Raw genomic sequence first — 26300 nt, 5'->3', positions numbered from 1 at the left:
TCCAACAAACCGAAGCAGGTGCTAGGAGAAAAGCAGGAATGGAGCACTGAGGATGGGAATCAGTATAGTTGCTCAGAGGAAGGGGAGGGGAGGGAGACAAGATGCTTTGCACATAAAGTGAACATGTGTTGAAAACAAGGAATTTCTCTGCTTTGCTCACCTGCTCTCCCTCCTACCAGGGAAGTGAGGCATCCCCATGGCCATAGGACTTACAGAGTGAATGCAGTTGGGGAAGAAGAGGGAAGCAAAGAAGAGATAGAAGACAAAGTTCTCCTCACCTTAGAATTGGCCCTTTGGGACTGTATCCCTACCCAGTCTTAATATCTCCCAGGAATTAATAGACCGTGATAGCAATTTTTATTTGGAAGCTCTTTTCATCCTGTGTACCTTTAATGGTGGTGGCAGAAGATTAATTTGGGACAGAGTGTCATGGAAACATGGAATCAGTGGCAAGGGGAGATGTGTGGATAGGAATTGAGGACTTTTAAAAAGAGTTAAGTGGCTATCTTTTAACACATATGTATGATAGCTCAAAGATGAGAACAACCACACGTCTGTGATCAATTGCAAAAGTGCGTGTGCGTGCAACATGGCTTAGGGCCTAGTTATCTGAGTGCCTTTCTCCACTCGTTTCTGCTTGCCTGCTTTATTTGGATAGAGAGAGGACACTTCAGTTCCAGTTTATTAAGTACTGCCTTTGTATGGGGCCCAGGAAGCCTGCCTTCTCTGTCACCTTCTAGAACAGGAGTGTGAAACTGGCAGCCCGTGGGTCGGATATATCACGCACAGGCCATGCCCACCCCAGCTCCATGAAGGAAAAAAAATGTCACGATACATCACCTGATGGCAACATGGCACCACTAGTTTGACACCTGTGCTCTAGAACATCATCCCCCGCCAGAGTTAAGGATGCTACCCTCTCTCAGTCTTGCAGGTCCAGAAAGTCCTTATCCCGGGCTCTGTTCCCTGATCTGGGGCTAATGTGTTTGATGTATTTGTAAGGCTCCTGCCATGTTTATACAGTTTATTGTTCTAGTTATTTTTAATTCAGGTTGCAATGGTCATAAATCATTTTTTTTCAGTGCCAATGTAACTTCGAACTGTCACTAAATGAATGGTTGTACACAGTGGTGGGATTCAAATCTTTTTTACTACCGGTTCTGTGGGCGTGGCTTGGTGGGCGTGGCAGGGGAAGGATACTGTAAAATCCCCATTCCCTCCCCACTCCACTAACCTGCTTTCCAGCTCCGTTCTCCTGTGCAGGGCAACAAAAGAAGACCTAGCCAATCAGCTGGGACTTGGGGGGGCAAGAGAATAGATGGGGGTGGGGCCAGTCAGAGGTGGGATTTGCCGAACTACTCAAATTTTCCGCTACCAGTTCTCCAGAACTGGTCAGAACCTGCTGAATACCACTTCTGGTTGTAAGTCAAGGGCTACCTATATAAGCCAAAGTCAATGACCGCATGATGGTTAGTATGTTGCATGAACCTGCACAATGTGCTTTGTCAATCATAGATCATGACTTAAACAGAATGTGCAAACTAAGAACAATGGTATGATTTGTGGACCTGGCTATCATCTGAAAACATCCAGCTGTGTTGTTCTTTTCAGGAAGGAGTTTAGAATGAAAGACAAGTCAAGATGTTTATGGGAGCTGTTATTCTGAGACTTTTGTCATATTTATTGCCTAGTACAGATTTCTTTCTTGCACATAGCAAATATAGGATCTTTCCTCATAGTTTTCCTCTCCCTTCTGAGTTTTCTTCTCTTCCAGATCTCTTTATCACTTCTCTGGCAACACCTGGTCATCTGCTTTATCCATCTCTTCACATTTTTATTCGATGAACTTACACATAGCTTTTTGCGCCTGGTGTGAAGGCTATGGGGATAAGAAAAAAAAAAGATTAAAAGGAACTAATAACAATACCTGCAAAGAATATAATTTATCTGCAGTTAAGAACTGGTTGGGACCATAAAAGAGACAAAATAAGAGAAAATAAAGAATCTAAAGTGCTCAGGGACTTTAGAATTCAAAGAGACAAGATTTGTCATATAACATCCCAGAGTTAACAATTGTCGACAAAGCACCCCCCAAAAGTCTGGACAATAGATGTTGCAGTACCTGGAGAGAACAGAAGAGAAAGAGCTGGAGAAATTTGCAAAATACAAAAAAAGGTGGAAGGATAATGACTGTGGCAAAAGAAAGCAAAGACAATGCTTGGTATTAGGCACAAAGGTCCTTGGTGCTTTTTGTTTCCTTGCAGACATTTCATTACCCTAACCAGATAACGTCATGAGTGCTAGTAAAGAGTGTGGTTTGCTCTCAATTTATATTCCAGTGGCTAGCCTGTTAGTGTTGGTGCAAGTGGTCTTGGTGCTTTTTTGGTTGAGCTGTTTACAGTTAGCTTGTTTGGCAGATCCTTGATTGGGGTATTGTTTACTTCTTGATTGTTGGTCTGAGGTTAATTTTGGAGTTAATCTATGCTCATCTGGGTGCTGATTGCTCGTCCCTTTTGTTTCCTTTTTGGCTTGTTGATTGTCTCTTTTGAATGGTGTATAGATATTGTTTATGTCCATGTGCCTATTGATGGATAATTTGTCAAAGGGGCCAGGCTTCCAGGAATTTTCTAGCTTTTCAAACTTGGCTTGGTTTAGTATAGTCACAGTTTCCCAAATGAAACTTGTTCTGTACAAGTCAATTTTTTCCCAACTGAAACTATGGCTAAGTCTGTCCATGTGTTGTGAAATTAAAGAGTTTTCATCAAGTCTTATGATTGCTAGTTGGTGTTCATGGATGTATTCTGCTAATCTATATTTGTCCTATTGCGGTCTTTACACCATATGTTGTTGGTAGCTCCTGTTTTTTCTTCTGGGCTGCTGGGACTTTGGGTTTACTTAGGAAGTTATGGAGGGCTTTAGTTGGTTTGTGTACTACACTGATGCCATGTGTTTGCAATAATCTATTGGTGGTTTCTGAAATGTTTTTGATGTGTGGCAGTGTTATTTTACAGCTTGTGTTGGTTGTGCTATATTGGGTTGAGTGGTCAGGCACTTTTTGATGAAGTTATGTGGATATTCATTCTGCTGAAATATCCTGTTGCTGGGTATGCACGTACACCATTGGTATACCATTGTATGTGTTGTGTACCACTTACATCACAGCTGGTATTCTGCATAAATCACCACTCTTTTGGATCTCAAATTTCACCACTCTGCTTAACCATCTCTTGGGGATGTGCTGGGCTACTTCTGTGCAACAGTCAAAGAAGGCAGGAAATATAGCTAGAAGAAATAGAAAACATTATTTTTATTATAATTCAGTAATCAGTGTGGCTAAAACTAAGGGCTGCTCAACTGAGACTATATATTGGAGAGTCATGAATCAAGTGGTACTAGAATTGTCATGAAGTTCCCTAAGTGCTTTAGAGTAAAATTTCAAGAACTCAAGCCAGCATAGTTATTGCTTGAGCAAGCTTTGTAATTATCATGGTATTTAGTTGCTAAGCATATGCATTCATTCTGAAAGAAAAAAGGAATAAATTAAATTACAGAAGCCAGTTAGAAATAGTACTGGCTATCACCTATGAACAAAAAGTTACAGATTTTGGGCTTAAGAACTGGTAAAGTAAACACATGCAATGTAGCTCATTTTAATGAAGAAAAAGGGATATCCCCCAATGACCTGCAGTAATGTAAGCCAATCTAGTCTGATGTATGGAACTCAGCATCTACCCGGGAAGCAAAAAGGGAATAACAACATCAACATCTGGAGCACCACTTGAACACCGTTGGCATTGACAAGATCCCCATCAATCAATTGCAAAGGACCGTTTACTTGGAATTGCATACATTAACGATTAACACCATTAAACAACATCTCCTACTCTAGTACCTTGGGAAAGAATTCATAGGAAGATAAAAATGCCAAATCCAGTCTAAACATCTGGCTGACTCTGCAACTAACTGTAATAATATCGCACAGTCAGAAGGGTCTGTTGAAAATAAATTTGAGAAATTTGAAATACATGTAGTTCTCGCCTACTGACTGCCTTATTTAGTATCCTTTTGAAGTCAGGAAGGCCCTAAAAATAACTTTAGGATCTGTCCTTGCATTCAGGACTTGTGCAACATTTCCAGGGTTGTGTTATCAACATTCAGGTGGATTTATAAGGGATTTATAACTTCTCTCAGCATTTCATGGTCACAAGATTGCCAGTTATGTGTTTCCCAAGGGGCTTGTATAAACGGATAATGGAAACCACGGAAGTAAAGTCATACGTTGCAGTTATATGGTGTCTTGCTTAATGACATAATGGAAGTTAAGTTATTAGTCTATCATCATGTGATGTTTCACTTAACAATTGTGGTGCTTAGCAATGGGTTAGGGTCAGGGGTGGGATTCAAATTTTTTAACAACTGGTTCTGTGGGCGTGGCTTAGTTGGTGGGCGTGGCTTGGTAGTCATGTGACTGGTGGGCGTGGCCAACTCAACATCACTCACATAGGGGCATGCATCTCCTCGCATGGCCTCTCGTGACTGTGGGGATGCTGCAACAGTCATAAGTATGAAAAAGGGTCATAAGTCACTTTTTTCAGTGCCACTGTAACTTTGAATGGTCACTCCACACAAGCAAAGTACCAGCAAAGGAGGGGGGAAAAACTCCAGAGACGTTCCTGAGACAGGAAGTCTAGTCCTGCCAAGAATGTAATAAGGGTTAATGGAGAGGCAGTTTCTGTAAGCAACACCAGAATGTTTCCTTCCTGCCTTCCTTACAGGATTAGACCAGTAATTTCTTCTAACAACCGGTTCTCCAAACTGCTTAGAATATTAACAACTGGTTCTAGAGAATAGGTGTGAACTGGTGGAATCCCACCCCTGGTTAGGGTCCCATTTGTGAGCACGCAGTGAGACTACCTGTAGTAACATATTTCTGAAAGACTGCAGACATCTAGAATTAGAATTAGAAAGATTTCAGACATTTTACAAAGGAATCCTAAATCCTGCAAGAATGTGCTGCACATTTGGACAAGGGGTGTACATGATCACAACTCATGGAAAGAAATTGAATTATTGCACCAAAAGAATACACGGATTCTAACAGAACTACCAAAGTGCAAAAAAAGTGTGTTTTTATAAGTGGGTTTTCAAAACAACACATGATGTTCATGGAAAATCTAGCATTTAATTCCGTAAAAGCTAGATTTGTAACAAAAGGTGACATACAAAAATCTGGCCAGGCCTATGATGATGATGTACACTTGCAATTAAATATACAAAAGTCAGAAAATGTCTAAGTGTAGCAGCATTTAGAAAATGGCATGTGCAGCCCTTTGGTTATAAAGAGTGCTTTTCTGCATGGTGATCTGAAAGATGTACCAATATTAGTCACAACTTTGAAATTGTAAAAGTGGAGGGTACTTGCTCAATCAAACCCAAAAGATAATAGACTTAATGAAGTTTCTAGGTCTCAGTGAGGTAAAGGAGCTCAGCATATTCATAGAAGTTGAATACTTAAGTAAAGGAAGAAAGCAAAGCAAGTAACGAGCAGTTTAAGACTGCTGGGAGAAAGCCACTGTATATGATACAGCCAGCTGCCTGGAAGCAATATAACAGGATGGTACAGCAGTAAAAATATTAGGCAGAGATTTAAAAGGAATTATGAATTTTTAATGAACTTTTTAATTTTTAAAAATCTTTACATCTTTCATTTAAAACTGATAATCCAAAGTTTATACCCAGGTTCACATTGGGCTGGAGATGAATCTTATGGCATCACTTATACTTACCTGTGGGGCAGAAGATGAACAATTGACTTGCTAGCTAGAGAGGTTGGGTAGTGAGCTGCCAAATAAACATGCAGGGAACTTGTGTGGCTGCACAAACTTTTGCTGACTTTGAAGAAACAACCCATTATTTTGGAACAAGATGAGATTTATCAGAAATGCAGATACCAAGTGAGACACATAGATATTAAACTGCAGTGTGAAGGATGTACAAGAAAAGGGGCAGATAAAACTGAAGTGCGAGGCAGTTTGGTATTATGATTAAATCACCAGGCTAGAAACTGAGAGACCATAAGTTCTAGTCCTACTTTAGACCAAAGCCAGCTGGGTGATCTGGGGGGAAATAACTGTCTCTCAGTCCTAGAAAGTAGGCAATTGCAAACCACTTCTGAAAACTTACCAACAAAACTGCAGTTGCCAGAGTCAAGACTGACTCAAAAGCAAAAGAATATAATAAAAACTGAAGTACTGCCCAACTGATGGCAGATGTATTTATCAAGCCACTGCCCAGAGATAACTTTTTCAGGCTGAAAGAACCATTGGAATTCAAAGCATGAAATGATGCATGGTGGTACCACCCTTTAGAGTGCATAATTCAGTGCATGGAACTGATATAGATGTTGGCTACCTCATGTCCATCCACTAATTTTTTTTCCTTTGTGGAGAAGAATAGAGAAAGTATCACCTGGTGTCCTCCTTTCATTTTTATTCTGCTGCCATTATGTACCTAAAGGGGTTAAAGCTGGCATAATCCAAGGCCACTCCCTTGAAATTGGTCATCCTAACTACCAATGGAACAGCTTCCAGCAACTCTGGAAAGTTATGTGCATTTAGATAAAGAGATATAAATTGCCTTTATTAAATCATCTGACCATTTTTCTCTTTCCTGTTTATGTCTCTCTCCCTGGTTTTAACTGCCATTTGTCCTATTTTGTCAGTTACCTGATTGTAATATTAGCTCACATTGAATAAATCAAGATCCAGCTATTGCGGTATTTTTTTACTAGTTGTGCTGAACAACATGCATGGTTTACTCTGGTTCATCTACAGTATACAAATTAACTAGGAGTTTGCTGAGGAGAAATTAAACCAGAAATTACCTTTAATGAAGGGTAAGTTTTTTTTTTCTTCAAAGAAAATACAAACTCCAGTTACCTCCTGAAAAAGCACCTTTGGGACAACTATGACCTGGATGACTGAGAATCTAAGGCAACTATGATCTTATAGACAACGATCTCTCATCCCTTGATTGGCAATCTCTATTCACTGGATGCAATACCATTGAAGACCATTATAACATATTTTTACTTGAAGTCAAAAGAGTCATCAAACTATATGTTCCAACAACAACTCCCAAAACAAAACAAAAAAGAAGATTACCCATATCAATAAGGAAACTTCAATCCAAAAAGAGATCACTCTGGCGGAAAAACAAATCTGGTCACGTTGCCAATTTCAAAAACCGATACAAATATTTATGCCACCAGATAAAGACTGAATGCACCAATTATCACATTAAACAAGAGGAAAACCTTCTAAGCACCAATTCCACCTGAGCTTTTTACAATTTTGTAAACAACAAACTAAAAGACTCAAGGTCCATCCCTCCCTTGATAGGACCTGATGGTAAAGACTGCAACGACGACACCATTAAAGCCAACATCTTTAACACATTCTTCGGCTCAGTATTTGTAAACAGCAATGGATCATGCCCAGTATTTCCTAGCCGTACCACAGATAACAACAATGATCTAATACATATCGATTTCACAGAAGACAATGTCGAAAAATCACTACGCAATCTAAAACCATCTCTATCTATTGGACCGGATGGAATATGTGCCTACTTCTTAAGAAAGCTATCCACTGCCATAGCCAAACCTCTAAGCATAATCTTTGAAAAATCTTTCAGGACCAGCTCCCTTGCCTAACCTATGGTCACAAGCCACAGTCATCCCCATCTTCAAAAAGGAGACCCAAGCCTAGTTGAAAATTACAGGCCAATCTCCTTATGCTGCGTCACCTGTAAAGTCATGGAATCAATTATTAACCAATCCATCATCCTCCACTTAGAGACAAACAACCTACTCTCCAATAAACAATTTGGTTTCAGAAAAAAACTATCCTGTAATCTGCAACTCTTACACTGCAAAAACATATGGACGACACAACTCGACCAGGGCAAAGCAATTGACGCAATCTACATAGACTTCTGTAAAGCCTTTGATTCAGTGGTACACGACAAACTACTCCTAAAAATAAAATCCTATGGTATCTCTGGACAACTGAATAACTGGATAGAAGCATTCCTGTCAAACAGACAACAAATGGTCAAAATCAGGAGCGTTCTATCAAATCCAGTACCTGTCAATAGTGGTGTCCCCCAGGGCAGTGTTCTAGGACCAACTCTCTTCATACTCTACATAAACGACCTCTGTGATCATATTAAGAGCAATTGCGTTCTCTTCGCTGATGATGTAAAGCTGTTCAATACCACAGACAATACTGCTACCCTACAAAAAGATCTTGACTATGTATCTGAATGGTCAAACAAATGGCAACTTCAAATCTCAACAAATAAATGCTCTGTCTTACATATTGGCAAAAAAAATCAGAAAATAAAATACAAGCTGAATAGTCAAGATCTTGTTGATGACCCAAGCTCTGTAAAGGACCTTGGAATACTCACCTCTAATGATCTAAGTGCTAGAGCCCACTGCAACTACATAGCCAAAAAGGCATTAAGAGTTATTAACCTAATCCTACGTAGTTTTTTCTCTGGTAATATCACACTACTAACCAGAGCATACAAAACATTTGCTAGACCAATACTCGAATACAGTTCATCAGTCTGGAACCCTCATTACGTATCTGATATTAGCACAATTGAGAAAGTCCAGAAATATTTCACAAGAAGAGTTCTCCACTCTTCTACTCGTTGTAGAATACCTTATGCCACCAGACTTGAAATTCTAAAACTAGAAAACCTTGAATTACGCCGTCTTCGGTCTGACTTAAGCATGGTATATAAAATCATACATTGCAATGTCCTACCTGTCAATGAATACTTCAGCTTCAACCATAACAACACAAGAGCACACAATAGATACAAACTCAAAGTAAACCGCACCAAACTTGATTGCAGGAAATACGACTTCAGCAATAGAGTGGTCAATGTCTGGAATACTCTACCCGACTCTATAGTCTCTTCCCCAAACCCCAAAAAACTTTAACCTTAGACTGTCTACTATTGACCTCACCCCTTTCCTAAGAGGTCTGTAGGGGGCGTGCATAAGCGCACCATCGTGCCTACCGTCCCTGTCCTATTGTTTCTCTTATTCTTTTATTTTTCTTCTATGTATCCTTTTCATGTATTCACAACTATGTATACACTTATACTTATTATCTTGTAAACAATTGGCAAATTAAATAAATAAATAAATAAATAAATAAATAAATCTCCATAGACTTTTACCCTTAATAAATTTCCCACAAGTTTTTGACTATGAATGAAACCTTTCATTCTTGAACATTCATATAAGACAACTAATAAGGTCCTCCTTATTCCTGTATTTAAAGTTGTGAAATCATTTCTGTCAGTTGATGTATGTGCCATTGAATGGACCAAGTTACACCAATGTTTCTCAACCTTGGCAACTTTAAGATGTGTGGATTTTAAATCCCAGAATTCCCTAGCTAACTTGTTGCTAAGGTTGAGAAACACTGAGTATGGAACTATTCTCTATACCAGTTTTCAAACTTTTTCAGGGCATAGAACCTACTAATTAAATCATCATCATCATCATCATCCCAGGACCTTTGATAAAGAGGCAAAGCTTTAAGTATAGAATATTGACTGTATTCAAATAACCTCAGCAGTCTTTAATGGAACGTCCATTAATTTCTGCAAACCACAATGTGAAAAACACTGCTTGTTCAAACACTACCTAATGCTACACAGTTCTCTGGAATAGGCTTTAGTGCTGGGAAAAGTGGAAGAAAACAAAAGGAGCACAGCAGCAACAATGTGATTCAGTTATAGTAGAAATTAGTGCAATATTAGAAAACTTGAAAGACCAGTCCAGGGACAGATTGTAATGGAGAAAATCTCTGTGATCATTAAGAGTTGACAATGATTTGATGGCAGATAATCAATCAATCAATCAACCAGTCAGTTTCTACATACAAATATTTCCTACCATCAATATATTGAATCCTTTGTCTATGGAGATTCCCAATTATCCAGGTCATAGTTGTCCCAAAGGTGCTTTTTCAGGAGGTAACTGGAGTTTGTTTGTATTTTCTTTGAAGAAAAAACCTTACCCTTCATTAAAGATAATTTCTGGTTTAATTTCTCCTCAACAAACTCCCAGTTAATTTGTATACTGTAGCTGAATCAGAGTAAACACTTTAGGATGTCCTAAAGTTGTTTTTTTCCCAAAGGCAACTGGATTTTGTCCTTTGAAAATATTTTGCTTCTCAGGAAGCTTCTTAGATGACAAGGGAAATGTTTTCAAAGAAAACAACAACAACAAAGTCCAGTTGCTATTTGGCAAAAGCATCTTTGGGATAGAAGTCCTTTGTTGCATTTTGTATATTATATTGAGAGAGCAAGTTTGGTGTAGTGATTACAGAATCAGCTAGAAACTGAGAGACTGTGAGTTTTAGTCCTGCCAGCTGGGTGACCAGTCACTCTCAATTCTAGGAAGCAGGCAATAGCAAACTACTTCTGGAAAAAAAAGAAGAAGCTTTGCTAAGAAAACTACAGATATTTGTCCAGCCAGTCACAATTGAACAGAAGGAAAGGAAAACTGAACTGAAGTGTAATTATTTGCATGCAGAATGTTTTGTTAGAAATACAACTTCCAGCATCCTCATTGTCAGACATGTTGGCTGGGCTTCTGAAAGTTAGTGGCTCAGAAATATCCGGGGGTCATTTGTTTTCTCATCAGAATATCCTGTTGGTTTATCCCAAATGGGTAAGACAGATTGATTCAAACCATTTTTTTCAAGCAATTTCAAAGATGTGTCTGGAATCATTAGAAATATACAGAAGATGTTGGGATTCAATTTTGGATTATTGAGATTGAATGCAATGCATGTATCTCAGCACTTTCTGTAATATTTACAAAATAATCCCAGAATAAATCTTATTTCTCTGGCAACTGTTAAACAACTCTTAACAGGATTTGCACTTTTGAGCTGATTTTATAAATATAATATTTTCCATTTCGTCAGCTTTTGATGTTCCAAAAGAGGAAAAATGGAGAAAATAAAATCCTATGGAACAGACTCTTTAAGCAGAGGATTCTCTGTGTTTTGTGACATTAAGTAAAACATATTGACCGCTGGACAAAAATGAATGGGAAATGGGAATGGAATACCGTTTTGTAGAAGTGTCATAGGGAATTGCCTGGAATCTTAAATAGGTAATCCGAACAGAAAATTTAAGTACTGTACCTGTAAACAGGGGTGGAATTCTACCAGTTCGCATCTATTCGCTAGAACCGGTTGTTAACATTCTAAGGAGTTCGGAGAACCGGTTGTTAGAAGAAATTATTGGCCTAATCCTATAAGGCAGTGGCCCCCAACCTTTTTTGAACCAGGGACCGGTTTCACAATTATTTATTCTTCCACGGACCGGTACTGAGTAACGCGAGACTCCACCGCCATCGGGACGGCTCTTCATTCGAAGCCGCCCCCCCCCCTTCTATGAAACTAAGGCGCGAGCACTCAAATGCTGCTTTCCAACTGAAAACCTGGAAGCACTTTCCAACTGAAAACCCAGAAGCAACTGAAAACCCGGAAGCGCCGTCGAAACAAGATGGCGGCGCCCAAGCTTTGCGGCCCGGTAAAAAATGATCCACGGACCGGTACCGGTCCGGGGACCGGTGATTGGGGACACCTGCTATAAGGAAGACAGGAAGGAAACATTCTGGTGTTGCTTACAGAAACTGCCTCTCTGTTAACCCTTATTACATTCTTGGCAGGACTACACTTCCTGTCTCTGGAACTTCTCTGGAATTTTTTCCCCCTCCTTTGCTGGTACTTTGCTTGTGTGGAGTGACCATTCATAGTTACAATGGCACTGAAAAAAGTGACTTATTACCTTTTTTCACACTTACGACTGTTGCAGCATCCCCACAGTCATGAGAGGCCAGGCGAGGGGATGCGTGCCTCGATGTGAATGATATTGAGTTGGCCACACCCAGCCAATAACATGACCACCAAGCCATGCCCACCAACTTAGCCACACCCACAGAACTGGTTGTTAAAAAAATTGAATCCCATCCCTGCCTGTAAGTCCTCAATTTATAATCTTTCATTTAGAGACCATTTGACGTTATAATCACATTGAAAAAACTGACATTTTTCACATTTATGACCATTGCAGCATCCCTGTGGTCACATGGTCAAATTTCAAATGCTTAGCAACTGGCTCATATTTATGACAGTTGCAATGGCCCTGGGACATAGTGAAAGAGTATAAAAAGAAATGAAAAGATTTAAAAAATAATAATTTAGGTAAAGGCACTGATTTAAGAATGGTTTGGGATGCAAGTAAAACTTTCATTAGAGGTTACATACCATATAACAGTGAAGAGTCAAAAGAAGAGTGAAGAGAAAACATAAGCTGTTTTGGATGAGCTAAAAAGAGAAGAAGAATTAAATAAATTTCCAAAGAAGATGAAGTATTTCTCAACAAATTAAGACTTTACATTGGCAATTAACTCTGTTACTAGTGAAAGAAGTGGAAATCAAATGAATTATGTAATAGAAAAATAATCAGTTGGCAAATAAACTAGAGAAGTGGCTGGCATATAAATTATGAAAAGGGAAAAAAAGAAAAAATTGAACTTGCAAGAGGAAGGGAATGACTATTAATGAATAGCAGCTCTACAAAAAGCATTGCATCTATTATTCTAACATTTTTATTTATTTTATTTTATCAAGCGATTATAAGATAACAGGTATAAGAATAAGCATGGTTATGAATACATGAAATGGATACATATAAGAAAAATAAAAGAAACGATAGGACAGGGACGGTAGGCATGTTGGTGTGCTTATGCATGCCCCCTACAGACCTCTTAGGAAAGGAGTGAGCTTGTCTAAAGGAAGTGATAAGTCTCTAGAGAAAATAGATAGAAACCAAATTTACTGAGAATTACAGAGAAAATTATAAATGGACCTGTAACAATAGGGAAGTTTTGGAAATTGTAAAAAAGATTAAACCAAAAAAGATGTCTGAACCAGATGGATTATCAGGAAGATGAAGACTGTTTTTACTTGGTTATAAATTGTAGTTTGCAACTTGTTGTTTGGTTTGGATGAAAGAGTGACCGCTGTGACAAATAGAAAGCTCTTGGAGTTAGAAGGATATGACCTGAGATTTTGGTGGCATGGTTATTTGCAGTATGACAAAGTCCAAGTCAATGTGGATTTTAAAAATCTTTATGCAAGATGTGCCATAGTGAGCGCATGGAACAGATATAAACCCAGGTTCTGCCCCAAAGCACCTTGGGGATCTTAGCATAAGAAGTATGGTATAGAAGAAAAATAATAGTGAAACAGAAATAGTAAATTCTGAGATACTAGAATTTTCTCAAGGGGAATGTGAAATAAAATGAAGGGAAAAATTGATGGCAGAGAGAGATAGTTGTCAATGGTTCTCTTATTTACAGTTATTGAATGATTTAATTTAGAGTTTATTTCAGTTGAAACTTTGAAATAGAATTGTGTGCCAATGATGAACACATAATTGCTAAAAGGTATAAACTGTTACTGAAATTTTGAAACATGAACAAGTGAAAGAATGTGTGATAAAGTGTGCTAAAACAATGGGAAAATACAAATAAAGAAGAATATTTGTAGTTTAGTGTTGAAATGTCCATGATGCTCTCTGAGTTTAGTTGTTTTTTCCTGCAAACATTTTCATCTTTGTGCATCAAATAATCTCTGAGTAATGGTGATGATGGGTAATAAAACATCTGTAAGAAAACAACCAAGCTTACAGTGGGAAAATATGTGGCTGAAAGGATTAAATTTCACACTACGTTATAATTTGAAAGAGAATTTTTCTAAATGATGTCCTGTTGTTATATGTTACTAGATAAATCATTTACAATGCATAAAGACACTTCAAATTTATGTTGGAAATGTGAACAGCAAGGAGGGACTTTTTATCATGTTTGGTGGAAACTAGAAAATTCTGAATTCAACTTAGATGCACTGCTTCAGATGATTAGCAAGATTAATATACAATTGAGAGCAGAAGGTTTTTTTTTGGGATTGATGGACAAACAAATGTGGGCGGGGGGGAGTCATGGAACATTGCTTTTATACTTGATAACTGCAGTGAGATTATTTGATGCAAGACAAAAAGATTTGACATTGCCCCCAATGGAAGAGTGGTTGGCGAAGTTGATGCAATTTACTGAGATGGTTAATCGACATATTTGATTAAAGAAAAGACAGTATCTACATTTATTGGTGACTGAAAAGCCCTTATGTAAGGGGTTCTTAAGTAAAAAAAATTGGGGTTCTTATGTAAAAAAGAAAAAAAAATGAATTTATGGTTTTGGTGCATAAATTATAGAAAGAAGAGAATTATGTGCTGTAAGAGTTAGACATATAAAGAAAAACAAAGTTGTGAAGAGAGAGGAAAATAAATTGTTCCACAAGCTTTTATTACCTTATTCAAATAGACCATTGTTATTCAAATTTGGCAAACTATAAGATGTGTAGACTTTAACTCCCAGAATCCCTCAGCATGGTCAGGGAATTCTGGGCATTGAATTCCCCCATTTTAAAGTTGCCAAGTTTGAAAAACCCTGAAAGATGGTTTCCCCAGCAAATCATTTTTGAGAGTGAAGAGAAACATCAACTTGCATATTTTCTTTCTTTCTAAAAGAATGGTTGCTATTGTTCAAAAGAGTGAGAGAGGAAAGAAAAGGGTAAATCACTATCTTACAAAGTGGTAGGCATGCACAAGGTTACAAATTGTGTTATGGTTTCCGCTCTTACCCTCCTGTCACCACCAAAGAAATGGTTCAAATCCCAATTTGCAGCAATGAGAGTGACACTGTGCCAGGCCCAGTGGTGGGATTCAATTTTTTTTATTACCGGTTCTGTGGGCATGGCTTGGTGGGCATCAGAGGTAGTATTCAGCAGGTTCTGACCAGTTCTGGAGAACCAGTAGCAGAAATTTTGAGTAGTTCGGAGAACTGGCAAATATCACTTCTGACTGGAGATTTTATAGTATCCTTCCCCTGCCATGCCCACCAAGCCATGCCCACAGAACCAGTAGTAAAAAAATTTGAATCCCACCACTGGTGGGCATAGTTTGGCTTTGTGGGCATGGCTTTGTGGGCATGGCAGGGGAAGGATATTGCAAAATCCCATTCCTCCCCCCTCAACTAACCTCCTTTCCAGCTCCATTCTCCTCTACAGGGCAACAAAAGAAGACCCAGCCAATCAGCTGTGGTATTTGTCAGTTCTCCGAACTACTCAACATTTCTGCTACCGGTTCTCCAAAACTGGTCAGAACCTGCTCAATACCACCTCTGGCAAGGCCCATTTATTGGTTGGAACCACTTGAGAGATACGCTGGAGTATTCATTAAAAACGGTACTAACAAGAAAGATACATGCTAAAAATCTGGTTCACGTATAGCTTTAAGATGTAATCTGATTTATAAGCTCATTTACTAAGTCTCTAGTTGTCTGTGAATCAGGTGCACAGGATTGCTCAATAGCCATTGCATAAAATCTCTAATAACTGCACTAGCAGTATGGGTGAAAATAGCCTACCTTTGTTTCAGTTCTCCAGAAGCAAGTTGACCTGCCTTACAAGCTTAGTAAAACAAATACATTTTTTAAACCATTAAGTTTTCTTCAAATAAAAGTTGGATTCAAGCCATCACTAAACAGTAAAGAACAAATAATATTGACAATTTAATGACACCTTCTGAAAAAGAATTAATGCTACTAATTCTCAGAATGACAGATGATTGGGTTGAGGTTTTATGTGAATGATGAACAAGGAGACCATAACTTTCACAAATTTGCCTCATGCCTCTTTGTTTTCCAGTACTTTTTAATTTTTGGGGGGAGAGAGCCAAATTTTATACTTTTGACGTCTGAGATAAGATTTGCTACTTTCTTCCAAGAGGATGTAATTACTCTTTGGCTGCTCCATCATACAGGTGATTGTTGACATGACAGTTTGTTTAAGTGACAGTTCAAAGTTACAACAGGCTTGGAAGATTTATGGTCTATCCTTGAAGTTATAACTATCCATATGTCCATGTGATTGCAATTCAGATGCTTGGCAACCAATTACAACAGCGTTAACATCTTGCAGTAATATGGTCACAATCTGCAACCTTCCTTGCTGTCTTCTAACAAAAAAAAAATTAAATTGGTGAAGCTGGATTCAATTAATGACCATGTGATTCACTTAACAACCACATGGTTTTCTTAACAACGACAGTGATTCACTTAGCGGTAAAATGGTCATAAATTTAAGTCTGCTTGTGTGATGACTTGCTTAATGATACCTAAAGCATTACTTAGCGGCCAAAATTCTAGTCCTGGTTGTGGTCATAAGTCAAGGAATACCTGCATTGATATTATAACAAAAACACAATATGACAAGTAGCCATCATAATTTACCTTTTCTATCCCAACACCCAATAGGCACTATGGCATTTTAAAAAAAATATTTTGGCACCTTCTAATCAGTGTTGATTCCTGGGAACTGTCTGGACTAATCCCTCAGTTTCTTGACAGGGTGTTTTGGAAGGGGTTTGGTCTGAAAGAGTGACTGCTAAGGTAGCCCAGTGTCGTGCCCCTGTCAGAATCTGACTCGGAGGAAGAAGCCGAACAGCTGACAGGAAGTATGAGTGTGGCTCCGTTGGCTGGGAAAGAAACTGGGGAAGGGCAAAGTCTGGCTGGGCAGAGCAGGGAAGAGGTAGAACAAAGGAGAGGGAATTAAGAGGAAGACCCAGGCCCACCCCCTCTTCATCCTAGGGCATGCAGGGAGGAATGGAGAAGAGAGCAATATGGGTTGCGTGGCTTACGGGGGAGGAAGGGGCCCTGATTCCCTTCATTAGCTGCAGCTGGGAACACAGTGTATAAAGAAGGTAAGCTGCATGCAGCAGACTGTTGGGAGCAAATGTGACTTTATCTTGTATCGTGTGGCTTATCTGTGTTCCTGGTGTTTTCCCAACTGTGTGAGTTTTGCCATGTTTTCAAGACTGAAATTCCTGCTCCTGCCCTGCCAAACTAATTACTTCAGTTTGGTTTGTTTGGATTTTAAGTTACAGTTTGTGTGTAGCTTGTTTTGGACTGAATTTTCTACAGTCAAAGGCTGTTCCTGGGAGAGTTTTTCTCCAGCCCAAAGATAACCTGGACATTGAGGGCAAAGTTGGAGATAATAAAGGGATTCTTATTACTTATCTGACTGTGTTGCCTTTGTGCCACGCCCCAGGGTCACCCCACCCAGCTGGCTTTGTGCCTAAAGTGGGTCTAGAACTCACAGTCTTCTGGTTCTATCCAGGTGCCTTAACTCCTACACTAAATCGAATCTCTCCTACGGTATCTAGCCACCGTCTTTTCTGTAGGACTCGTTTAGCTGCCTTTGATTTTCCAGACCTCAGGTCTTCTGAGAAGTTTGGAGTTACTTGGTGTAACATTGAAGATTTTTTTTTTTCTTGCTATCTAAGCCATAGGAAAACAATGGCCAGGACAAGGCACATCTTGGTTGTTTGTGCCCTTTTATCATTTGTCTAGATCTGTCATAATCTTTCTCCCAGCTGTGGAAAATATATGATTACAGTTACCATACCTGTTTCTACTACAGCTTTTTTGCCTATTTGCGCTAAGTTAGCCTTGCTGTTGACATAATGCTAGTGATATATATCTGTGTGTGTGCGTGTGTATATATTACATATATGTACAGTATATACACAGATTGACATTTGCATCCTGTTCCTTAAATCCTCTTCACTTCCAGTAATCAAAGTGGTATTAACAATATATCTGAGATTGATGATGTTTCTCCTAGCAATTTTAATTCCCATGTTTTCTTTTAGTCCATTATATTTCATGATATTTTATGCAAATAAGCTAAATAAAGTAATTAGATATAACCCTGATGCACCCTTTTGTCATTTGTGAAGAGTTCTTTTCAAATTAGGCTCCACATTTTGTTCTGTTGTTTCTTGGTCACTTTGTGGCCCCATACACAGAGGTGGCATTCAGCAGGTTCTGGAGAACCAGTAACGGAAATTTTGAGTAGTTTGGAGAACCAGCAAATACCACAACTGACTGGCCCCACCCCCATCTATTCTCTGCCTCCCGAGTCCCAGCTGATCGGCTGGCTCTTCTTTTGTTGCCCTGCACAAGAGAACGGAGCTGGAAAGCAGGTTAGCGGGGTGGGGGAGAGAATGGGGTTTTGCAGTAACCTTCCCCCAGGAGTGGAGAGGGAATGGGGATTTTACAGTATCCTTCCCCTGCCATGCCCACCAAGCCACGCCCAGAGAACCGGTAGTAAAAAAAAAAAATTTGAATCCTACCACTGCCCATTCACCCATGTTTTTAAGACTAAGCATATTGCGGTCTGCACATTCAGAAATCTTCATACAGGTTCGACTTATGACCACGATAGAGACCAGAATTTCCATTGCTAAGGAAGGAAGTCATGCCCAATTGTATAACCTATTTTGCTATTGTTCTTAAGTGAATCCCTGCAATTGTGAATCATGCAGTTGTTAACTGAATCTGGCTTCCACCACTGACTTTGGTTTTTGGTAAATGGCAATCACACATGATGACCCCAAGATACTACAACTGTCACACACACCCACACACCCACTGTATATATATACAGGTTTGAAGCGGGTTCAGGAAAAAAAAAGTTCAAACCCCTCCGACCCATACATGAAGCGAACTCACGCCCAACATGAAGATGTGGCATGACCACAAATGCGAAGCCAAACAACAGGATCACAGCTCACCAGCTCAAATCCCCTGACAACTAAGACTAACCTGAACACAGCCAAGCCCCACCTGAACAGAACACACCCCAGCCAATCAGAACACAGCCAACCCCCAACCAATCAGATCACAGCCAGGCCTCCAACCAATGAGAACACCCCCACCCAATCAGAACACAGCCAAGCCCCCACCCAGTCAAGCCGCACTCCCACCGGCAGTTAAAGAAAGAACAGCTGCAAGCTCACATTACTCCAAGAAGCACAAAGCCGAAGACACAAGCCTGAAGATGATGAATGTGTCTTCAGCTCTGTGCTTCTCAGAGTGATGTGAGCTTGCAGCTGCTTCTTCCTTTTAACTGCTAGTGGGGGTGTAACTTGATTGGGTGGGGGCTTGGCTGTGTTCTGATTGGGTGGGGTGTGTTCTCATTGGTTGGGGTTTGGCTGTGTTCTGATTGGTTGGGGGGTTGGCCATGTTCTGATTGGCTGGAGGTGTGTTCTGTTCAGGTGGGGGCTTGGTTGTGCTCAGGTTGGTCTTAGTTACTAAGTATCAAAGATATATATATATATCCTCAGGGGTGGGATCCTACTGTGTGTGTGCACTATTTTCTATTTCCAGCAAGCATTCACCTTCTCCTGCTGATGAGCAGCACTCAGTTGTGCTGCACAAAGCAGCTGAGGAGGAAAAAGCAGGGAATAAAGCACAGCCTAGAGCCCAGGTGGGTGGGTGGGCCAAACGGAAGACCAGAAGATTGTTGCAGTGAAGTGGTTTGGTGTCAGCTGCTCTTCAGAGCTACCAGTTCTATAGAACCAGCCCGAACCGGTAGAATCCACCCCTGGGTTGCCTGAATTTTAACTGTGTGGCTGTGGCAGTTATTGGTGCAAGGAATAGTTATAAATCACATTTTTCAGTGCTATTGTAATTTTGAATGGTTATTAAATGAATGGTTGTAAGTCAAGGACTACCTATATAGCCAGTAAAGCAAAAGTACATATCTTCTTGGAACTCCATCGTTTTTCTCCCATTATCTACTGAATGTTAGTAATGAGATTGTTGGTGCTCCTGCTTATTCTGTATCCCTCTTGCACTACTTTTTTGGTTTGAAACATTTTGCTGCTTATCCAAGAAGCTTCTTCAGTATGAAGAAGCTTCTTGGATAAGCAGCAAAATGTTTCAAACCAAAAAAAGAAAAGAAGTCCTATTGCCATGACTCAACTTCCAGACAACTCTACTCTGATGACTGAGAATTTGAGCCAGCAGTGTGCTGCAGCTGCCAAAAAAGCCAATGCAGTTCTAGGCTGCATTAGCAGAGGGATAGAAAAAAAATCATGTGAAATATTAATGCCACTTTATAATGCCTTGGTAAGACCATACTTGGAATACTATATCCAGCTTTGGTTGCCACAATACAAAAAAGAAGTTGAGACTCTAAAAAGAGTGCAGAGAAGAACATCAAAGATGATTTGGGGATTGGAGACTAAAACATATGAAAAACGGTTGCAGGAATTGGAAAAGAAAGATTAGGGGTGACATAATAGCAGTGTTTCCATATTTGAGGGGCTGCCACAAAGAAGAGGGGGTCAGCCTATTCTCCAAAGCGCCTCAAGGCAGGACAAGAAGCAATGGATGGAAACTAATCAAGGAAAGAACCAACCTAGAACGAAGAAATTTCCTAACAGAACAATTAATCAGTGGAACAACTTGCCTCTAGAAGTTGTGGGTGCTCCATAACTGTGGTGTTTTAAGAAGAGTTCAAACAACCATTTGTCTGAAATGATAAAGGGCTTCCTGCTTGAGCAGGGGGTTGGACTAGAAGATCTCTAAGGTCCCTTCCAACTCTGTTATTCTATTAAAACTTATCCACATAATATCCAATGGTACTTTTCTCACATATTGTTGGGGTCTGTGTGGCAAAATCTTCAGCATATCTTACTACCAGTAGCAGATGAGATTAGAATTTTTGTTTGATCGTTTGTGCAAACATTCAGAGAAATAAAAGATATATATTAAGAAATATACAGATGTTGAATGAAAACAGTTACAGTTATCTAGGTTCAGAATAAAAGCCAAAGTCTTTCGGCTATTAGTTATGCACTCAGAGTGCAGGATAATTAATTTAAATTTAATTGAACTCACAACAAAAGTTCTACTGACTAACCTCCAGGAGTCACATTGGAAAATGGACTATGCTAACTTTTAAAACTTGCTAGAGCAGGGAATAAATGTTTAGGAATGGTGTGGATGTTGATTATTATGCTCAATGCAATCCCAAATTAGCTTCTCAGGTGTAAAATCTCATTAGACCTACTGGATTTTTTTTAATGAGCTCAAAATTTTAATTATTATTATTGCTGATATTTCCAAATCAGTTTTCTATTGTTGTGTCATATAGTTCATAGAATCATAGGGCTAGAAGGGACATTGGAGGTTTTCCAGTCAAACCTCTGCCCAAGGCAGGAGACCTTATCCTCACCATCCTGGAGAAATGGCTATCCAATCTTTTCTTTAAAAACTTCAGCGATAGAGCGCTCACAACTCCAGGAGACAAGCTGTTCCACTTATTAATTGTTCTCACTGTCAGGAAATGTCTCCTTAGTTCCAGGTTGCATCTCTCTTTAACAAACTCCAAGACAACATGTGAAATTCCAAACCATGCATTCTGTATTGGTTGAGAATATTGATCTTAGATAACAGGGAATCAAGCTGTGACAAGCCCTACTATTAAGTTGATATGAGGAAAGTTTCTGAAAGACAGATATGCCAGGCAAACGTTTTGATAAGGAGTGTCAAAGACACAACCAGGAGGCATATGTATAAAAGAAGAATCTTAGCAAACAACACAACCATCTTCCCATTGTGCCTTTCATTTAAAAGATCCATTAAGAACCACGACCAATCAGTATCAGGTAAAAAAGCTGTCATCATAAAAAATAGTTCATGTATATTGTGGGTGCAATGAAATACTGGTCCTATACACCTTTACTTATAAGAAGTAATATTATTGTTGAAGAAAGCTTTCTTCCTGTTTTTGCCATCATCAGCAGATCTACAGTAAACTCCCAGAACCCCAAGCTAGTAAAGCCACCAGATTGTGAAGATTGTAGTATTTTAGGAATTATTTTCTTTTCTTTTAGCCAACAGGTGCCTCTTGCATATTTCATGAAGCAGTTTATGATAAACAGAGGCTTGCCAGCCAAAGAAAGCAGAAGATTTGCATATTATGGACTACATCCTTATTCACTGTGCACTGAAGGGAAAGGGAAGAATGATAAATAGCCACCTTTGTTACCAAGCCATTTTTCCACCTGTACATTTCCTTAATTAAGGACAATTATTTTTATGACTTCTATTTAAAAGGAAGTTCCATTAAAAATAACTGAAGGTCGTGCTCATTGTTAATAGCTGGGCAATACATAAAATTGATCAGCCTGCACACTTAGAAAGAACTTAATTGGAAATATAGGTTCACCGGAGGTCTTCACCCTAGAAACCACTTGATGCACCCCCAAATCATTCAGCTCTATAGCACAGGTCTTGTCAACAACATTAGGACAGGTTGGCACATAAAATACACAGGTGGGCAATAAGAAATAGCAGGAAATCCTTTTGTACACATAGAGAGGTGCTAGCTAGCAAGAGTTTGCCTGATGAGGCAATGCTGCCAAGCCAGAAACAAGTTAGACAGTGTTGTGGGTAAGGGAAAAAGGATTTAATTCAAAGAAAACTTTCTGCATCCATTCATTTTGCCTAATATATTCTCTTAAGAAGGGCTGTGCTTAAACTAACTTCTTTTAAAGAATTTTGAGATTTTAATATAGGTGTCTTAAACTACAAAATGTAGTTTTTTAAAAAGAAACGATTTAACAGCCATCCTCAGCTGTTCTTTGCTAACATTTGCTACCTCTCACTGCTTCTGTTTTTTAAAATCTAATTGACTTATAGAATATATATTTTTTTTAAAAAAACTACTACATAGAGGGGATACTCCGATCTCTGCTTCCTTCTCCACTCGGGTTTTTTTTTTTTTTTTGCATATGAAATTGCCACTGAAGAAGGCATATCTATTCTTATTTTATTTTTAGCACATTTGTATGGATATAAATATTCAGTTTGATACTGACAGCTTTTGTGCTTCCTTTATAAACTGCTACCTTTCCACTTCCAACGTCAGAATTCAAGGATTTCTCAGTGTGGTTGTCCTGTTTATGGTTTCATGAACAGAACGCGGACTTCCAATATCTCACTGGTAAATTTAAAAACAAAATCATTTGTTCAAAGATGACAATTATGACTACTGCATGACTCAACTATTTTTCTGAGACAGCAAACTGCATTGCAAAAAGGCCCCCAAATGTAAAAAAAAAAAAAAAACCCCAACAACCCTGCATTATGCTTCGAAATGACTTACCATCAGACATATGATGAACTAGGATAATCTCAAATGCGATGAGGATAAGGTGAAAATTCATGTTTCCTCATATACGGGAGGTATTGAAAGTGATAGTGGGTGAATTGCCAAGGCAATTCACTCCCTCCTTCAGACTTACAAAGAAACCTTGCTGCCCCACCCCTAGCAAAGGGTAAACATTGGCTAGAGCTCACAAGGGGTTTTTGGAGTTTCCAGCAGGAAAGAAATAAGTTATTATGTTCCTCAATACATCATTGTCCATCTGAAGCATCCTTCTGTAGTCTTCTTCTAGCATCATCCGTTTAACCAGAGATGCTAGGGATTTCATCTACTTTTTCTGAAGTCAAAGCAAGTGTCCCACTAGATAGGAATTTCACTTCAATCATGTTGGTCTCTTTCAAAGCTCACTTTACATCTAAGGTAGAGACTGCTGCAATAGCTACAAACTCTTGTGGGTAGACCAAGATAGGGCAGAATTACCCATTCGGTTATCTGGACTAATTCAATACTTTAGCTGTAAAGCTTGGAAGCCATTTGGACAAGCAGCTGGAGACATTTGCTTTTGTTAGAGAAAAATGTATTGGGAACCAGATACTGTGTATATGGGAGTTCAATATGAATTATAGAACTATCTGAGGAAAAACATGGGGGGGAAATAGAACATTAATATTGCTTATTTTCAATCTTTATACTTTTCTGTTAACAGTATTTGGTCCTACCTTGTCTAGTCAAGAACATTTATTAACTGTTTAAATTGTACACAAGCATTATATGTAGGTTTTAAACCATCATATAAAAGTAGCAACTTTTCTGTATAGTGCTTCATCTTTTTTCATATTATATTGAGCAGATCAATATTTTTCTTTGTTTCTGGATGGTTGGTTGAATCAACACCATCTGGAACGATGTGATGGAATGTAGTGGCCAGTTTCCAGGAGGAAGGGGAGTAACAGACAACTCAGTTTAGATAGTTTGTGTGAGAAAAAGAGGGGGAAGACAGCCTCTCCTTAACAGTTCATATAGTAGTACTTCATGTAAGTGTAGTCTGTTTCAGTTTGGCAAGATTCTGTCTACAGGTATAAAGCAATAGAGAAATCTGCTTGAAAGAATCTTTCTGAACAGAGTCCTTAAAGCCACCTCTGTAATGTTCCTTTTACTTTGGCGCTGCTTTGGTTCTGTGGTCCCAGTCATCCACAAGCACAGTGATGCTGTAAGATCCCAAGAGTCAGGTTGTGATAAACATGCAAAGGGTCAGTGCTGTGATTCAACTGAGATCCAATTTCTGATAATGAATTTCAGCATGGTGCTTATGAGACGTATAACACCAGCATTATGAAAACACTATGTCTTCTTAGTATAAATATTATCACAATTCGATATACACTGGAGAAGACAAGAAAATGAACCAAAAAATTGCAAGATAACGTGAATTATCTTGCAAACATTATTGACATTGTCAAGATGAAATATCTCCTCATATCCTAAAACAGTTCTGCTAGAGCAGGGGTGTCAAACTTGATTTCATTGAAGGCCTCATCAGGGTTGTGAAGACCTTATGGGGGTGGGGGGGGGGGGTGGCCAGAGTGGGCATGGCCAGCTCAAAATCACTTGTACTGGGGGCGCCTGTGGTGGACTCCTGAGCTCCATTTTAGCTGGCAGAAGCACTGCGGGCCAGTCCTTCACTTTTTCCAGGGTGGCCCCATGGGCCAGATCTAAGTGGGCTGGATCTGGCCCCCGGGCCTTGAGTTTGACACCCCTGTGCTAGAGTAATGTCTGCTCTGAATACTTTGTAAGGGCTTCCAGATTAACTGAAGGCTGGAAAGCAGCAAAAGGCATCATACAGATAGTCCTTGACTTCTGACCACAATGGAGCCTGGAATTTTGTTCCTAGGTCACTGCAGTCCCAAGATGAGATACCATATCACTGGACCTGGTTCTATAATAATCTTTACGATGGTTGTTAAGTGAGCCACCACAGTCATAAAGAAATCCAGCATATCCAAAAAAAAAATGTTTTCGGTAGGAAACATGACAAATCATAATCACGTGACCCTTGCATACTGTAACCAGCTGTAAATGCAAGCCAGTTGCAAAGTGCCAGAAATGTGGTCACGTCATAGGAGAGGCGTGGATGTTTTGAGGGGTTTTTTTTGAGGATTTTTCTTAAGTCTGTCATGAGTTCAAATTTCAATATTAAGTTTTAATGCCCATTTTATATGTATTCTGGGCAGCATTTCTGCCCCACTTTGTTTGGTGTTCTTTTAATTAAAAAGAAGGACTGTTTCTCAACCTTGGAAAGGTTGAGAAGCTGCGTGGACTTTAACTCCCAGAATTCCCCAGCCAGCCTGCCATTGGTCAGTCAGAAAAAAAAAACCCGCACTGTAAGAAAAAAACGCACTGTAAAGCCAAAGGACCAGGTTGTATGTATCACTTTTTTTCTTCTTCTTATAAGAAAAATGCATTAAAGGCAGTGGTGGGATTCAATTTTTTTTACTACCGGTTCTGTGGACGTGGCTTGGTGGGCGTGGCAGGGGAAGGATACTGTAAAATCTCCAGTCAGAGGTGGCATTTGCCGGTTCTCCGAACTACTCAAAATTCCCACTACCAGTTCAGAACTGGTAGTTCAGAACTTTTCTCCAGAACTGGTCAGAACCTGCTGAATACCACCTCTGATTAAAGGGGTGATAAAAGGGACTGCAGGGAGAAATGGATCAGTTTATAACTGGGTAGATGGACTATGGTTTTTGTTAATTAACAAATAAATAGAAAATGGTTACTGTTTAGTGGAAGCGCCCATATCCATTACAAATGTGCCTGCTGATTGCTTTCCCCCACCCCATGTGGTGCGTCTTGAGACCCTCCCCCTTATCTTTCAAATACACCATCGCCATCATCATCATCGCCCCGCCCCAATTTCCTCCATTTCAGAAACTAAGCAGGCTGAATACAAAGAAGCATTTTCAGTAAGGCTCTGCATCGGTGAGGTTCCTTTTCCAGGCAAATTATGCTTGTACTGTAGGAAATTAGCACCCACCCCTCTCCTAGGAAAATGAAATACTTTAGGATATGCTAAAAAGGCCGAATATTTCCCCTAAAAGAGAAGTAGAAACT

At 39.4% G+C, this 26300-nt stretch overlaps 1 protein-coding gene across 1 annotated transcript; it reads right to left on the bottom strand.

The window, feature by feature from the left end:
- Positions 1 to 1644: 1644 nt before the first annotated feature.
- On the bottom strand, positions 1645 to 23334 carry CCL28 (C-C motif chemokine ligand 28). The gene is made up of 3 exons (XM_026666323.2): positions 23190 to 23334; positions 3156 to 3282; positions 1645 to 1879 (listed from the first exon to the last, which is right to left on the bottom strand). The coding sequence occupies exons 1-3, from the start codon at positions 23248 to 23250 to the stop codon at positions 1681 to 1683; spliced, it is 387 nt and encodes a 128-aa protein (XP_026522108.2). The 5' UTR covers positions 23251 to 23334; the 3' UTR covers positions 1645 to 1680.
- Between the last annotated feature and the right edge of the window lie 2966 nt (positions 23335 to 26300).

The sequence above is a fragment of the Notechis scutatus genome, chromosome 2 (assembly GCF_049901735.1).
Source record: "Notechis scutatus isolate UNSWTSFEM ecotype Mainland chromosome 2, rNotScu1.2, whole genome shotgun sequence".
Taxonomy (NCBI): Eukaryota; Metazoa; Chordata; class Lepidosauria; order Squamata; family Elapidae; genus Notechis; species Notechis scutatus.
Note: the sequence above shows the minus strand (reverse complement) of the source record. Positions and strands in the feature narration are given on the sequence as shown.